The sequence below is a fragment of the Pseudopipra pipra genome, chromosome 2, assembly GCF_036250125.1.
Source record: "Pseudopipra pipra isolate bDixPip1 chromosome 2, bDixPip1.hap1, whole genome shotgun sequence".
NCBI classification, from domain to species: Eukaryota; Metazoa; Chordata; class Aves; order Passeriformes; family Pipridae; genus Pseudopipra; species Pseudopipra pipra.
Window position 1 is genome coordinate 25091385 of NC_087550.1, and position 18348 is coordinate 25109732.

At 43.8% G+C, this 18348-nt stretch overlaps 1 protein-coding gene across 1 annotated transcript in view; it reads right to left on the minus strand.

The window, feature by feature from the left end:
- IGSF11 (immunoglobulin superfamily member 11) overlaps positions 1 to 7000 on the minus strand; it is a 102137-nt gene extending 95137 nt beyond the window's left edge. The window contains exon 1 of the mRNA XM_064644409.1: positions 6765 to 7000. Within this exon, the coding sequence (XP_064500479.1) occupies positions 6765 to 6837 (73 nt within the window). The 5' untranslated portion in view covers positions 6838 to 7000. The remainder of the gene's footprint in view (positions 1 to 6764) is intronic.
- Between the last annotated feature and the right edge of the window lie 11348 nt (positions 7001 to 18348).

Sequence of the window (18348 nt, forward strand, 5' to 3'; positions counted from 1 at the left end):
TGGGGTGGTTTAATCTATTCCTTAATATCTGGAAGAGAGACAGGAAGCTGGCAAAGTGATTTGGGCTGGCTGAGACAAAAGAAGATTGAGATAGACTTCCAAGGGATCTGACAAAGCTCAGCAAGTGGGCAGCATAATGCAAGATGAAATTCAACATTACCAAACGGACAGTAATAAGAACTTGAGAGAATAATCTGAACTACTCACATACCATGGGGCTCTAATTCAAATGTAATCACTTGAGAAAAATATCTTGGTATCACTGTGAACAGCTAAATGAAAACATCTGTTCAACATGTAACAGTGGTCAAAGAAGCAAGCAAGCTGTTAGGATGTCTAAAGGCTGAGACTGAAAAGGATGCTGGAAGTATTCAAATGCCACCATGAACACTGACAGTGCACCCTCAGCTGGAACTGCTGTGGTTACTTCTGGATGGCAAATTTGAAAATGCAGAAGGCAGAGAAAGATTTTGTCATTCACTCATCAAAAACACTTAGTGGTCAAGCCCAGTTAAAACTCGGACAATTAAATTTGGAGACAAGTTACATAGAAAGAAATTATCAAATGGAAATGAAGAAGTGAAACGTGCTTCTCTATAGTTTTGTTTGTTTGTTTGTTTTTTCAAGAGAAAAAATGAAAAGTTGTTCAGCATAACTGAAGAGCAGGAAACATGACTGGACATAAGGAAAATATTATTATTTTCCTTTTCTGTTTTTACTTTTTCTGCTTATTCTAAACAGCAGAAATCATAGAGGCCTACGCATTTATAAGGACACTGGGAATATCCACAGACACGTCAGGTAGAATGAAAATTTTTTTGAAAATGAAAAAATAGAAAGAAAAGAGCATAGCAGGACTATACCCTTATGCTTCCAGGCATCAGCCAACTTCTAATTAATGAGGATTAGGAAGTAGGCTCCCCAGTGGGCATGCAGAGAGGGTGTACTAACCCACTCGCTCTCAGCAGGTGCTGTTAATATGTCAGGCAGAGGAAGAGCCGAGTCTGGACAGCCTGCCTGCAGTCCACTCTATTTGGGAGGCTAAAGTGTTGGTGCCCAGTGGGATTGTACACTAACCCTTCCAAACACCAACTGAAGAGGTTGCAAGAAGGGGCTTGTTTAGCCCAGCTCAACCTGGCTCCTGGCAAGGCAGGAAGTTTTATGTCTGCGGCTTTGCAAGCAGAAGGGGCTTCTCTGAGGAAAGGGGAGGGGATGGACATTTTATTCACATATGACCTAATTCATTTTATGGCAAGGAAGTGGAGTGTGGACATGCCATGAAATAAAGAGAAAATTGGCTTGTGTAGGCATTGAAGTCCTGAGCAATACATACTATTCCAGCCTACTCCTGTGGCTCTGGCACAACACCAGACTCCTCTTTGCTAAATGTTTGGTACCAATTGCTCTCTCTGGAGGTTTTGGCACCTCCCACTGAAGCATCCAGCTTAGGCCATGCCACCACAGACCAGTGGTCTGACCTGACCCAGCACTCCCTAGACAGGCTGCTGCAGAAATGCACCACATATTGCAAACAGTGTGTCTTCACCTCCCCACAAACAACACTCCTGGCTTCAGCATTCCAAGCAAAACCGAACCCCAGACGTAACTAAATGAACTTCAAACACTGGCTTTCTCCCGGTGATGCTTGTGAAACACAAGCTTATGGTCTCATAGCTAGGTTGGCTCACGAGGGTATGAGAAAATAAATGCACAAGTTTTTGTCCCTAAGGAAGCAGTCTGATCAGTCTAATGCCAAGATTACATTTGAAATTAACTTCATGCAGAGATGCAATGTACAAGTATGCTATGCTGCCAGGAGGAGACCTGTGGCTCTGCACATGCAGTAGTAATAAGAGACTGAGATTGACCTGCTAGTACTATTCTGACTTCTCCAGTGACTGTTCCAGAAGGGGAAGTAAAGATTAAGAAATGGGCTGTATTATTTAAATAGAAACTTTCCTTACTTCATACACCATAAATTGCCTCTTTTGGTACAGGCAATGTACCAAATACATTGTACACAGCACAATGAATACAGAAAGGACAACAGCAATGCCACATACATGTACATGATGTTTGCATACATGTGTCAAGATGGCTAAAATAATGGGCAGAGCCTGTGCACTACAACCACCAAATGCTGCAAGTTGGTTTTTATCACTGCTCTTTGTAAATGCCCCATAGAAACAAAAAGTAGCAACCATTAAGGCTTTTACTGCAGTTACTTCCACAAAACCAAAACTTATCAAACATTGAATGTTTTGTAAAATCATGACTGTGTTTCAAAAGAAAGAACAGGGTGAAAAAAGTAAAAAATACAGAAATGTACAACTTAAGCATCTTTGGGATGAAAAGTTTTGACTTTTCACATAAAAATACCATTTTGCTTAAGGTACTTTCCTGTATTGTAATAATACAATTCCACAAAGAGACACAATATCAATGTCCTAAGCTGGAATTTCTCTCAAAAATTTCCTTTTAAAATCATCAAAGCATTTGACTTCTATTTCCGTTTAGAATGAAGCCAAATTCCTCAATCCGGATGAAACAAAGCATTTTTTCTCAGTCCAGTTCAAGCAGTGAAAAAAAGGCAGAAGCCAGAAAAGACACAAGTGACCTCCAAAACCAAAAAGATGAAAACTTGTAAGAAAAAAAAAAAGAGTTCTCTGTGCACAGTTAAAAATGCTGTGCTTTCTCCCTGGTGCACAAGACATGAAACACTTGCGAGAAAAAAGTAGGGAGGCATATGACTAGAAGCCCTGTAATTGTGACTTCTCTAAAGGAGAGGCTAGGCAGATGCCCTACCTGACAGCAAGAAAATCAGTTCATCCCTGCACACATCAGTTTTCCATGCTATTAATCAAACTGACTGCCCTCACAAAGTAAGTTTGGAGACTCTCTATTAGTTAATGTTCATAAATGACTGTGCAAACACAAGGTAGTATTAACCAGGGAACAGTCTTTGTTACACCACTATTTGTTAAACAACCAAGAGCTAAATTTCCCTCTGAACATTTACAAAAGGGAAGGCAGCATTAGTGCTCCACAAGGAGAAAACTACAAAGAACAGATTTTCAGTGCATGCACTTCTCCTTGAAATAACTGTGTTAAAAGCACTTTACTTAAAAAGCACGATGATAGTAGCATCCTACTAAATATAGATGACTCACCACAATTTAGTAGTGAACATCCCTAAAGTGGACCATTACATTATTGCTTAACCTGCTGCATAAATTTAAGCATTCTCCTGTGGTTATAGTTTGCACCAAGACACTCAAGACTACCACCAGCATCCGCTGACCTTCAGTGGGTCACGAGGTCTCTCTGGGTCCCACTTTCTCCATCTGTACTATTGATATAAGAATAAAAACGCTACTCCACAATGAAGGCAGGAAAAAGGATTCCTAAGTTTCTTAAAGAGTTGTTTATACCATACTTTGTATATCCGTATTAGTACCGAGAAACTAAATATAGCTGCTCTTGAGGCACTTTGAGATCCCTCGAGAATGGAATCTTATAAAAGAAAATTGTGGTTTAGGCAATACTGAAGAAACAGAGATAAAGAATTGGTTTCCAGAATAAAGGAATGAGATGCAAGAAGTAGTTACTGCATCTGTGTTTACCGCTGGGGACCAAGGTCAGGTCGTGAGCAAAATGATTTATCTACACGTCACAAAACCACACAGCTTGACACAAATGGCAATCTGTTCCAAAAAAACTGCATAAGCGTGGAAGGGCGAAGGACTGACACAGTATTCTCTTGCTAAGGGCTGAGGACCTGGTGCAGGGCTGGGAAGGATACGCGGGCTAGCACAAGGGTGCTGCAAGGCCAAAACACTTTCAGCTGTGAGAACCGCAGACCGACAGGAGAGTGACTTCAGGTGAAGGCTAGAAAAGTCATGTGAAAAGTTGTGGACTTGCTGTTGCATTAATACACTGCTGCCAGGCACCCTTGTCCCCACACCCTACCCTGCTCTTGCCAGATCCAGCTGTGGTGGACTGTAACACACTGAAATCTCCCCTGTTGCAATACTATGTCACAGGATCCAAACATATGCAGTTAAAAAAAAAAGCCAGTTCTGCAGTCTAACTGTACCCAATGTGTGATTTCTACCACATTTGACAATTTGCAGTATGCTATTTCTGGCTACATAGCACAATTAATTAGCACTCATAGGTTTGGTTTCAAAGCTCTAAACAGAATTCCCTCCTATCTTTCCCTGAACTTCCCCAAGGAGCTTGAAAAAATATTATTTCCAGCAAAGTTATTAAGCTCATAATGCTTTAGAGAGAAAACATAGATGCTGCCCCTGCCCCAGGACCATTAACCATGGATATAACAGGCCCAGAAAAAGCAGACATCTAGTGCCAGTTACAAAGAATCATTGCTATTCTACAAATTGCACAACCACATAAGAAAATGGGACTATAATATTTGATTGAAATTTTGCTACAAAGTCTGACCGTATTTTATCATAGGTGTAAAGTGTGAGAATTATGAAATTGCCTTCAAGGTCCTTTTTTCCCCAACACCTTTCATTTGTGTGGCATTAAGTATTTTGTCCGATTATACACTCTCCCAGTTTCTGATCCTTTAACTTTTAAGCCTTTCATTTATGTATCGCTTTGCATATGACCCCCTCATTTTTCTTCTCTATATTCTAAAACCTCAAAAAAGAAAAAAAAAAAACAGAAATCACTGTTCTTAACCAGACTTGGCAACCCAGAGCAGAAACACTTACTAATCTTCTGCAAATGTTGTTTAGAAAAAAACTCTCCCAGTTTAATTTCACCTTTCATGAGTGTATGTCTGTTCCTTATCCCTTAGCAGGGTTTTCTATTCAAATTCAAGAACCACTGAAAATATGACCACACTGCGTAACACAGAAATAACTGTGCACCACAGCTATTTTCATCTACCACCAACTTCTAAAGACTTTTCCTAAGACAAAAAGAAAAAAGCCAAGCTTGAGACACAGGTGTTTCCTTCAGGTAGTCTTTAAGTCTTGAAGGAAAGTGCAAGAAAAAGCACTACGCTATTGCAGAGAAATATTTAATGGAAAAGTGTGTTTCTGTACCCAGTTGTCTCCAATGTCATTGCTCCCATATGCCCTCAACCAAAAAAGAAAACTAGATATTGAGTCAATCTTCTAGCTTAAAAAGATAATAAAATTCTCCTTTAATTTTAACCTTAAATCTGATCACCGTTGTGTGTTTTTGCAGCAATACCACATCAATAGAAGCACTTCACCACCTACAAGCCTCTAAATCCAGTAAGCACAGAAACTTTCTAGACATTTACACGTTTGCAATGACTGCAGAAAAAAACTGTAGCACTGAGAACCTGAAAGTAATTTAATTCTCTTTCCAAAATGGGAAAAGGACAAAAAGCAAACAAATAGTTTGTAGCATGAATGCTGACATGATTTCTTACAATTAAATGCTAATAATTTTTTTTCCCCTATAATTTATATCTTTGAAGTCAGCAGGTGCAATTCCCAGTTAATACATCTGACTCAGACTCCCAAACATTTTCTGAGGACAGGACGCAGGGTGGTTTTGGACCTGATGCATTTGTGAAAAGTTGATCTTATCCATCACAAGACTTGTTTCTCAGCAGGTCCTGGGTAGAGGGGAACAGCCTGTTGTGCCTCACAGGGCAGTAACAGCTAGGCACAGCTACCCAAGCAGCAGACTCCACCCAGATCCAGACTTCATCCAGACCTTGCTGAGACATCTCTGGTCTTCTCATGAGAGATCTCGTAATTTCTTACTGTCCTCCCAGTCTCAGGAATCCCTTGCAGAAAGTCTCACAGTGTCCCAGTAGTGAAGGTGGCCAGCAGCAGTGCTCAGTCGTCTCAAAGCTGTGCGGAGACAGACTGCGGAGCAGACCTCTGCAAAACTACTTAGTGGAGCTCTGGATAAATCGGTAGAAAATTGCCCTATAGACCTCAGTAAACCATAACCGAGCAGGCTGGCTCTAAAGTTTGGCTTTACTTGAAATAAGTCATTGCCACCTGATCAACAGATGAGTCTGAACGTCTTGCACTTTGTAATTTCTTCTGTTGCCCTTATCACAGCACCTCCTGGTGCTCTTCGGCAATGCACTAAGTGATGTGAGTAGCATCTGTCACATGCAATTTGTTTCCTCTCCACACAGGGACCAGGGTACACACCTTATTTCGGAAGGGCTTTGGGGGCGGGAGGTGATGAAGTGATGTGTGTGTCTCCGCATTCCCAGGGGCAGGCACGTATCTTAGAGCTGAAGCAGTGTGCCGTGCGCCTGGAAGGAGGAGGCAGAGGGGAGGACCCTCGGGGGACACAGAGGGCTCCGGGCAGCCTGTCACCACCTCTGCAGAAAGTTCCCTGCTGCCTCAGGGCCTGAGGGATAGACCAGAGTTTTCCACCCAGGTGAGCTAACCAAGGGGCTAGGCCCAGACAACTGAGCCTAACGTGAAGCCCAGATTAAAGCAAGTTTTACAGCACTGTAAAAAAAAAATGAAATATGTATACATATAATAATAGTATGAAGGATGGTGCAGCGGAGGCAGCAAAAGGAGCCGAGTGGAGCAGCGCTCCTTCCCCACGTCTGCCTGCAAAAGCACTCGCCCGCCGCCGCATTCCCGAGCATCACCGGCGGGACCGCAATCAAAACTTACCCACGGACGGGGCATCGCCGCGGGACCGGCGCGGGCGACCCCAGGGCCGCCCGGCGATGCGCCGTCCGTGGGCACCGCGCCCCGCTCCACCCTAGCAGCACTCACCTCTCAGGGCCAGGAGCGCGGCCAGGGCTACCGGCACCCACCTCCCGCCGCCGCCGGGGCGCCGCCGCGTCATGCCGGGCCGGGCGAGGGGCGCGGACGGGCCGCCGAGCCCTGCCTGTCCCCGCCGCCGCAGGTGCCGCCGCCGGTGGTGCCGCCGCCGCCGCCGTCCCGGGACCGCCCGCTCGCGGCGAGGCTCCGCCGTGCCCCAAGCCCCGGTCGCCCGGGGAGGGCGGCAGGCGCGGCGGCCGGACCGAGAGCGCAGCCTGGCGGCCCCGAGCCGCCCCCGCAACCCGCCGGGCTGCGGCTGTCACCCCCCGCACGGCACCGTCCCGGCGCGCAGCGGCACGTCCCACCACCCTCCTCCTCTCTCCGCACAAACTGGGGGTTCCCCCCCCTCTTTCCCTTCCTCGCCAACCCGGTGCCGCTGCATCCGTAGGGATGCTACACGGGCCAGGGTGAGGAGGTGCGGTCCAACACAGGGCTGGAGATTGCACCCCCACTGCTTCTCCGGATCATCGCGGCAGCGTGGGGGCTTCTTCTCTTCAGAGCCTGCCTACAGCTGCATTGAAGACGACAGCAGCAGCACACGGTAAAATATTTGGGATAGGCTGCATGGCACCGGTCACTGCTGCAGCGCACAGTATAAACACTGCAAAGGTACGAGCCACCCTAACTGCCATTCAGGAGGCTGGGAAACACCGGTATTCAGCACTCCTAAGAATCCGACCAAGGTACCTCTGAAGGGAGCAAGGCAGCTCTTGGAGCTGGGGAACCACAATGCTGTGTAACGCAAGAGTCACCAACAAGTTGTGTCACAAGCTTAAGTAATTGCAGTCCTCAAGGCAACATGGAGAAATTAATCAGTTGAAAATCAGCACGCATCAAGTATGTGGGGGGGTGGGGAGGGGAGCAAAGAGGTCCTTTATGAATTTAGGGTGGTCATCTTTGGAAAGAATCAAAGCAGAAAACTCGCACAGACTGACTCCTCGCACATGTCTGTCTCCCTGTCCAAGTCTGACCACGGTAGTTTTGCTTTGTGAAAATAAGCAATTTCACTAGGAAAATCTTCTAACAATTCTGTCAAATGTCCAATTGCTTCATTTCCCTGCCCAAAGTTTCCTACCCACCAAAGTACAGCCATGCAGCCTTTGCATCCTGCTGGCAGAAGCTTCTCGCTACCTCCCTTCCCAGTCACAGTCTCTGGGAGCATTCCCATGCCCAGCGTACCCTATTGCTCAGCACTGCTCAGATTTCTGCCTCCTCAGTTGCATTATAAGTTGCACTGACCCTTTACATGGCTGCACTACCACTGTGAAGGGGGTGGGAGGAAGCTGTACCTGGGAGTCAGGATGAAAATGAAAAGCATCAGGGGTAGCAGAACAGAAATCATTATAAGCAACATGAAAAAAGTAAGCTGGTGCCCACAAAAACAGTATGTGGCAAACTAACTACCATCCCACCAGCCTAGGTTTAGCTCTGCCATCAAGCTTTGGCACAATTCTACTAGAGGACTAGGTGAAAGTGTCACCACAGCAGTCCAGGTTTACCAATTATCTTTGTTCTAAAAAAACCCAAAGAAACTACTAATTCTATTTATAAGGAGCAATGGTTGACCTGTCCTTATCAGGAAGCAAAATTTCTGACTACAACATGGTCTGGGGTTTCATTGAGCAAGTGGTGGCACAGAGGGGTGAGAAGGTACCAGATGGTGATTCAGGGGCTGTACCCCCCATTTCCTACAAGGTTTGTCAGGTGCCTGCTGCATGTCCTCAAACATAAAACCTGACAATGTGGATATCTGACAGTTCTAGCACTTCTTGCAAAACACCCTCCACTCCAGCCCTGCCATGGGCAGGCAGACTAAGAGATTTGCTCCATTAAGGAGCCAGCTCTTGGCAAAAGCTCAAGCAGCTGAAGCATAACACTTCAGAAAAGCATCAAAGGGAGAGTCATAGCCCAGCTATTTCCCTCATTCTCTGGCAATATGGGAATTGAAGTCTTCTGAGACCCTCTCAGATCACTTCTCTTTCCTCCAGTTGACTTTCTGTATTTTTCTTATAGCAAAAGGACAGAGGAACATGATGATATTACTGATTAGAAGCAGTTCCAGGAAACTCCAGTCCTTGTGGGTACATACAGCGACCACCTGCAGGAATACAATGGGTATGTCCACACATGTGGGTATGTCTACCTACAAGGAAAGCCCTCGAATCTTTCTTAGCAAATAAAATCTCCCTCACCAAAGTCAAGGGCAGAGAGCACAGAGCACATCAGGCACAGTGGCCTGGCAGTGGCTTTACTCCTTAAGATAACTTCCAAGACTGAAAAGATGCAAAGACAAATCAAGTGAAAATAAGAAAAATTGTGTATTCTCCTTAGGACTGCTGCAGTGGCTTCCTGATCTGCCAAGACTTGAAAGCTGTCTTGACTTAATGGAAATGAGTGTGTTTTTTAGTATAAGGACACACTGCATTTAGCAAATGCCATCCCAGCTCGCTTTGGACTGTTCCCTGCATCCTGCTGTGCATCAGCTGGCAGGTAAACAGCAAAGATCAGTTCACCCTGTATAGTGGCTGAATTAATGTGCTTCCTAAAAAGTGCAGTGAGCACAATGTGAATCTAGATCCCGGTGATCAGAGAAAGCATTTCTGCCCAAAATGGACCCAATCACTCCCTTCTGATGCAAGCTGCTAAGAGCGGGGAGTATTTTAATCAGCTTTTGGATCTGGTCACCACAGCAGATACTGTATCATACAAACCACAGTGACACAGCAAGTGACTTTAGCTGCTTCTTGCAGCAATTGAAAGAACAATCTGTGGCCACACTCCAGAAGGATGGAGCAGCCACAGGGAATAATAATCTTCAGATGTACCAGTCAGTCCTCTCACTCTGGCTCCCTCTTCACCTTATCACCACTTCCAAAAATAGCTTGCAGATTGTACAGAAAGGGTGTGGACAAGGAGATACTGTTCGTGGAACTCTGAATTTCTGCTTCACTTGCCCTTGAGCCTTCCCCAAAAAATTAGGCTTATGCCAACCATTTATTCAGCGAGTGCAGCACACTCCAGCTGGTTGAATGCTAGAGCTATGAACAGAGATATTTGCTGCTCTGCAGTCTATTTTCCTCCCAGTGAGTGTCTATACCTCTTCCTGGGCCCCAGTGGAACCTATCATGGATAGAGAAGATGTGCTTTCCAATATCCCAAGCATCAGATGCTGGCAGGTGACCACTACAAGACTCAGTTGTGTTACATTGCTCAGAAGAACAGACACAGGATCCTTAAACTGAATGGCCAAGATACTTCCAAGACTGTGCATGCTAGGCTGGGCAAGGACAGGAAAAAGAAAAGTGAAACCACTCCCACCTTTTTCTTTTTAAAGAATTATGATAAGTAATGCAATTCTCATGTCTCAAGGAAAAACATCTCTGTGAACCAAATTTGAAAAGAAAGCTTTTCTCCAGGATGATGCTACTTTTTTTGCCCCTTTTCCCTTGATGTGACTCTAAAAAGTCCAGTGGGGATGCAGTTGGGGTCAAGAACTACAAGAGATGCCAAGTCTTACATCACCTTTGCTGTCTCCCAGCTTACTACAGGGTTATCTATTGTCAGATGGGAATTTATTGAAGGTGACATTGCTTACAAATTGATCAAAATCAGCTTCAGTGAGGTGTCCTTCCAAGATATAAAGAGATGGATAAAATTCACTCAGTTGATCATTAATAACCTCAGTCTGTGGAATTGGTTATCTCCTTTTGACAGAGAAAATAGAGTTTGCAGATTGAACCGGTTTAATCCTATCTGAGAAGAAATATGACACACATTCAAAGATACACCCAATTAACTATATCTGTACCTTTTCAATAAAACAAATTAAACCAAACACCTAGATTTATTTTGCTGACCACCTGTGTATACAAAACAGAGGTCACTAGCCAGAAGAAGAGACAGTGCTCTGTCAACTCATCTGTCACAGACTTTTTTCTCCTGGCCAAAGGGTTGGTTATGTGGGAATACTCCCAAGTGCAAAGGTTTGTGTTTTTCAAAGCCTGCACACTGGAACAAGCAGGAGCATCAGCACTAGGAGGGGTGGGTATTTATTACTTTACTCTCATTTGCCTCACTGCCCAGTCTCAGGTGCAGTCCAACGCAGGTTCTATGAATCCAAAGTGTGGCAAACTTAGGCTTTCAGGCAAGCACTGTCCATGTGTGGGTCAGGATAATCTGATCCCTGTCACAGCAATGACCTATGCTTGCATGTCACCCATATAGTGATACCTCGGGAATATCTAAGGGAAACCAGCCCTGAAACAACAAGCAAATTTCCGCACTCCTTCGATGCCAGATGGCAGAAGCGGATGTGTCCATGGAAACCCGGGTGGATTAGGCGTACTTTCAAACTTCTCAGCACTGAAATAGGCCACCACGTTGTTTCTTTTTCCAAGGCCACTTCTACCCATACCTCCAGAGTCATCTCTCTCTGCTGTCCCCACTTCATGGGAAGGGAGCCATACAGGCAAGCTCCACAAGCACCCAGGAGCTAGGCTGAGAGACTGCTTCCCTCAGACACTTCCACCCTCACAGGCATACTGGTTTGTCTGGTTTCTTCATCACAGTGCCTGTAGTACCTGTGACATGCTGATTTTGCTTAGTGCACTGCAAGGTGCTCCTTTCCTCAGAAGTATGGGGAATAAATACATTTCTATGCACCCCACCTCTGCAATTTCTGACTATCCTGGAGCATCCCAATGTACTTTGAGCTAATCCACAGTCTTGTCAAGTTTCAGCCTGTTTCTACATCGTCTGAGTTTTCCTTGGCTGCTCCCACAGCACAGCAAACCTACAAAATCTTCTCCTCTCCCTCTTCCTCCTGCCCGGAGTACCCCTCTGTTCTAATGTATGTCTACAAAACCGAAGCTTGTTATTCAACATTTTGAAATCCTTCATCTCTCCCACTCACTCCCCCAAATCCAGTCCATGCAGACATGTTTGGAACAAATTGCTCCCCAAGGCTTCTACTAAATCTTTTCTTTGGGCATGGTGTTCTTTCTGTGGTTAACAACTGTCCATTGTACCCTGTCAGAGACACGCTGCCACCCCTGTTAGCAAATAGTGGATGCTGCATCCACATAAAAGCATTTCATAATGCTGCCATTTACATAATAACTTCCTAAATTGTACATCGACAGATTTCCCCAAATCATTACAGTAGGTGAATTAAATCTTTCACTAAACAGCAGCAAATGGTGGTAAAGACAACACTTCTAAGTAGCACACCCCATAAAGCTCAGAAAATGGAAATCAATCAGTCTTCTTTTTTTTTTCCCCCAGAAGTGCTGAAAAAATTTATTGCACACAGCTTTGACAGAAAATAAATAGATGACAAAATTGAGAAGAAATACAGTAAAGTTAGGACTCATGTGGACACATTCCCCCATTTGTGATACAAAATGGGTTTTGAGAATCTTGTTTAGTAGCAGCGCTGCTGTGGCTGTTATGGTCTAAAGATATGTGGGGTGCAATAACTTCTACAGAGAAACAATAACTTTTACTAGACCAGCTGATGTAGCTGAAAATACCAACACGCTTTTGGGCACATTGACCTGAAGAAGAGCTTACATGCTTGAAAACTAATCTAAGTTTTCTAATCTAAAAAAAAACCTAAGTTTTTTTTCCTTATTACATCTGCTGGTCTAATAAAAGATATTGCAGTTTCCCGCATTTCTTAACTCTTTGATATTCATTGGCAACTAATAACCACATTTAATATTTTTCAGCTACTTATTTGCTTTTTCTCATGAGGACTAAAAAGGAATAAGGAATCCCAAGAAAACAACAGGCTAAAATCCTCATGCCAGTGGATATAGAGCCACTTTGCTTAATCTTAGTATCAATAATGTTTCCTGTATCAATAACTTTCAAAAACAACTTTTAATCCAATAAATTACCTACAAAGGCCAGAGATATTCCAGGTAACGGTGAAAACCCTGGGGATATACATGACAGGCAGGAGAGAAAGGACAGAAACTTCCACATTCAGCAAACACTAACTTTGTCAAGCCCATAGAGCAATGTAGGTACTAACACATTCATGGCTGCTCCCAGTTCAGGATGGTTCCTTGGCTCAGGGACCACAGTATTGTCTGTGTATCTCTGAAGCTCAGCAAAGTATCTCTGTTGGACTGATGCAGGGAAATCTTTGGTTTCTATAGTGCAGTGTATCCATGGATGAGACAGGTGCCCCAGGTAATAATCAGGGGGATACATATTATTGCCCTATAGATCAGCTTGAGTAAGGTTTCCCACCTGTAAAGCATGATGCTACTTATTACCACCTCACTGAAGCAGCTGTTAAATTTTGGAGAGGATGATCCTCACCCTGTCTGTCAGTGCTTTCATGGGACAAGTGTTCAGCATTTTCTAACTTGATCCTTCAACACAGGGAGCCAACTGCATCCCAAGGTGAATTCTCCAAAATCTCAACAGCCATGTGGATTTTGAAGTCTTCTGTTTAGAAGCAACATAAGAATGAAGTAACACAAGAAGAAAACTAAGTTTGTACTTTGACGTGACCTGCTGGCTAACATTTCTAATTGTCCATATTCCATTTAAGACTCAAGCCTCTCTTTGTTGCAGCATTTACTATGCGGCTGGGAATCTGCCCAGAGCTCACACCAGCTGATCTTCCTTTCATCTGTTCCATAAGGAGTCTAAACCATTCTCTAAATCACTGTTGACAGGAATGCAAGTTTCCAAACTATTATTGGCAGTATTGCCTGGTGTTGCTCAGTGCTAGCCATGGGCCACACAGTATTTATCGGAGTATATGGCACCTGAAGAGTTAATAGTATCTTGGATATGCAAAAATTTAGCTCTGCTGAACATATGGCTTTGGTACAATATGCCATGGCTGCCTATGCAAAGCAGGGTGTCCATAATTCACATTAGCCTGGGCTGTAAAGGACTTATTTTACAGCAAAAAGACCGAGAGAAGAACTGTCTTCTCCTTGAGACCCTACCATGCTCTCTATAAAATTAAACAATCATCAGGTGAGTCCACCAGAGCCAGGAGTTAAGGAAGAAGAGGAATAGGAAGAAGTCATTGGAGCTGACTTAAGGACAGCAGGAAGGATTAAACTCTGCCCTCAGCAGACTCATAAGCCAGAAGGTCCTAAGAGCCTGAATCAGCAGTCACAGCTGGAGAGGAGAATAGCTCCATGTATAATATAAGGCAGATTTGCATCTCCCAGCACTGTTAGACAATGACAAAAAGTGTATTTTCAAGATGTGTTCATCAGTGTTCTTTTCTTGTGCTCATTTAGGGATTATATTTCCCAGATCAACACCACTTTTATAAAATGGGGCAAAGTACAGCCCCTCTTTCCATTCTGTGCTAGTTTTAAAATAATTTGGTAAGTAGGACTTTTAAGCACCCTTTTGATGCTCACATAGGTAGTCCAGACACTATAGTCCCAAGTAAAGACAAGTACCAGAAGGTCTTGTTGCTGAATCTACTCCCAACCAATTTCTGCTTCCCTTTAGGTACATAGCAAAACATTTTCTTCTCCCTCCATGGTAATTGAGTCATTATAAGTATGGTCATTATAGCTTGCAAATACAGCACCAAGACTTAAAACTCAACAAGGTCATAGAAAGTAGTGTCCTCTCAGTCCAAATCTTGTTTTCTCCAGGACAATACAGGAATGCAGCTGTAGTCCAACTATTTGTCCTTAATTGTGAATGCAGGGCCTCAATCTCCAGAGCAGAGTTGTCAGCCCTGCACCTTCCCTCATGCCTGCCTTCATTTAGCAGTCCTTAAAAAATGTATGCTTAAAAAGCAAAGTTGAGTTGTCTAAGTGCAAAGGAAAGCCTCTTAATTAGCATTCAAATCAAAAGAAGGGGGAAAATGAAGGAAAAGCTTAAAGTGATTTAACACTTCCAAGTTAATTTCATGGACCTTTCCCCTGCTTCCCTCACCTCTTTTCTTTCCCCCCCCCCCCTTCCTAAATCTACCAAGACAACAGCCCCTTTGGGCCAGGTGGACTGAAGAGTGCTGTCTGTAAAGCACTACATTGGTACTGCCAGTTCATTTCACCCTGATGGCACTGATTTATACCAGTGTCTGGTCCAGGATTAAGCCCTCTGTCAAATTTTAACAGCTCTTGTCCCTTTAACAGTCCAATTTCAAGCAGGAACCCTTCTTAGACCCTGGATGTCTCTATGGTAACACAACAAGATCGTTTTGTTCTAGCTCACAGCATTGTGTGCATATTGAAAAGCAGAGTTAAGATATTTTGAAGTGGAGAGTCCAGATCAGCCAATTCTGAAGCCTTGCAAGAAAAAATGATTATGCAAATTAAACTCCTAAAGGTGAATGGCAATGAATGCTTTAAACAACAATACAGCTACAGTATGAGAAATGAGAGCAGCGGTCTCAGCAAGGTGCCTCTCTCAGCAGTACAAAACCTGCTACACCAGTTGCCTTTCTTTTTGCTTATTTTAGCAAAATGCTCTGGGACAGAACAGGTCACACCGACAAAAGCATTTCTGGGTTTTGTAGCTCTTGCTGCAGTACAGCCAAGGCTGGGCATAGCCACTGCATGCAGAAATCAGGTCTCCAGGAATCGTGACAGGGTCCCTTTCACATTAAGAGAAAGGAAATAAAGATGCAGCAAGCAAAGCCCTGAGTTCAGGACTGTACTAGCAGAGGCAGTAATTTAAAAGTCTGCTTGACTCCTCCCTTGGAGAAAAATTTCCTCTAGCGCCAATTGACTTGTGTCTGTGATATCTCTCACTTGCTGGTTTGTCCAGAAAACATCACAACAGGAGCTTTGTCTCATGGAGTACAGCAAGTTTTAAGTGCAGGAGAATGTCCCATGCTGGAGGCCTAAGGAGTTATTACTTCTTCCATTCCTTGTTTCTTTCTTATTTTTTCATGGCTGTGACTCACCTCCTCACAAGGCCAAGTGCCAGGTCCTGCCCTTGGGTCACAACAACGCTATGCAGCACTACAGGCTGGGGGATAAGTGGCTGGAAAGCTGGCCAGCAGAAAAGGACTTGGGGGTGCAAGTCAACAGTAGCTGATTATGAGCCAGCAGTGTGTCCAGGTGGCCAAGAAAGCCAATGGCTTGTATGAAAAATAGTTGGCCAGCAGGACCAGGGAAGTGATTGTCCCTCTGTACTCAGCACTGGTGAGGCCACACCTCGAGTTCTGTGTTCAGTTTTGGGCCCCTCATGACAAGAAAGACATTGAGGTGCTGGAATGTGTCCAGAGAAGGGCAATGGAGCTGATAGAGAGTAAATCACATGAGGAGCAACTGAGGGAGCAGGGGGTGTTCAGCCTGGAGAAAAGGAGGCTCAGGGGGACCTTATCACTCTCTACAACTACCTGAAAGGAGGCTGTAGCCAGGTGGGGGTCAGTCTTTTCTCCCAGGCAACCAGGGACAGGATGAAAGGGCATAGCCTCAAGCTGTGCCAGGGAAGGCTGAACATCAGGAAGAATTTCTTTACAGAAAGGGGTGTCAAGAATTGGAATGGGCTGCCCAGGGAAGTGGTGGAGTCACCATTCCCGGAGGTGTTCTAGAAAAGACTGGACATCGCACTTTGTGCTGTGGTTTAGTTCACAAGGTGGTGTTCAGTCAAAGGTTGGACTTGATGATCCTGGAGGTCTTTTCCAACCTAAATTATTCTGTGATTCTGCTGAGTGCCAGAGTTGCACTCAAATGGTTGCTTACACACAATACAGAAACAGGCCTTATATGCAAACCCAGGACTTTACTGTTAGTGCAATTGGAATCCTAACAGTTGAATAAGGAAATATTATTTGCCTAGACTTAATTATTAGCGGTAAAAAAATAAAGACTATTATCTGGGAAAAGTCTGAGTAATAATACTGTTGAAATTGGTTTCCACGCTTCTTGGCAAACATTCCATCTTTCTCTTTGCAGGGAGGAACATAATACTGATATATTCTTCCTACTCCATCTAAGATCTGTATGCAGTTGAATTTATACCTTTTTTTAGCAACATTTTTTATTTCACTCCTCTTTCCTTGGTCTGCAAGTCTGAACTGTATTCAGGTTTATTACATATGGAGAATTCTTACATATACTTTTTTTTTTTTTAATATCTGTTTTGTCCAGCTCTCATGTCCAAATTTCTTCATCTGATCACTAGTGATCTGTTTATACAGCTAGGGTCTACACTGGTATCCTGCACCTCTTTTCTTATCACCCCATGCCTCTTCTCTGCACTGCATCCTCTTTTCCTCCTTTCAAAGCCTCTGTTATCACATCATGCCTGCATTTCCCTATCCTGTGTCATTATGAGGAGCAGGGACTAGGTGACCTCCTCTGAGTTTGTCTTTTTGAAAACAGGGTCTCCCAAAAATGATAGAAAGTAGTAGCAGTTGAGTGTTGGTCAGCCAGTCAGCTGGAGGACTACGGAGGATCAGACTTTTAGGAAAGCATTCAGAGTTTTCAGTGTGGTAGCACAAATTCAACTCAATTTAGCTAATTTAAGCCCTTAATAAAAAATTCACTTTTTTCTTCATCTGCATGTTCTTCAAAGGCATGTGGACCAACCTATGGGGGGCTTCATTACCAGTGGGCCCTTGGGTGCAACTGGAATATGAATATGAAATAATTCTAGTTCTAGTTACTGTCCCCAGTGTTAATCACTTTGCCTAGACACATTAGAAAGTGAGCATAGACTAAAACCAAGTTTTTCAACTGAATTTTTACCAAGACAGTTTTTTCTTCACATTGCATCTTTTGTCAAGAGATTCCAGCTGAGCTTCTATATTTGAGCTTCTCAAATATAGAAAAAGTTTGAAAGGGTTTTTTCTTAAGGTTTTGAATTAAAAATGTTGCCTATGAGGCAACTAAGTTTAGCAAAAGAAGTAATTAAAAAAACCCAAAACCAAAAAAACCACCCTTCACTTCAAAAAATAATTAGCAAATTATCGATTTCAGGAGAGCCAACATTCAATTTGGACTAGGTTGCTTGGAGCTTTGACCAGTCAATTCTCCAAAACCTACAAGAACACAAACTCCAAAACTTCTCTGAGCTTCTACACTTGTTAATTATCCTCAGTAAAAAGAGTCTACCTCCTCTGATGACTCTGACATATTGGAAAACAGGTGTCTCTTCCCCTATCCCTTTTCTTCTCCAGGCTGAAGAAGCTAAACTTCCTCAGCTTCTCCTTGTTTTCATATGAGGTAGTGAGCCAAAGCCTCTACATCACTGCAACACTATTGGACCTCGATCCAGTTTAATCAGTAGAGGATGACAGCAAGCTCATTCTGACAACAGGGCATGCTAACAAAAGCAAGTTTTCTCAGTGTAGTATCTGCACTAAAACAGTTAAACAACTTAAAGAGTATGTAGGGCACAAAAGGTCCAAAGGATTTCTCTGGGCACACCACCATTTGAAAGATGACGCAGGTACTACGGAATTTGGACTGGGTTTACACTTGTGTGTTGGGCACCTCACATGGACTCCTGATCCTCTCCCTAGTCATTCAAAGCAGCTTTTTTTCTGAAGTTATCCTCCCCCATCCAATCAACTTCCAGTTTAGGACAG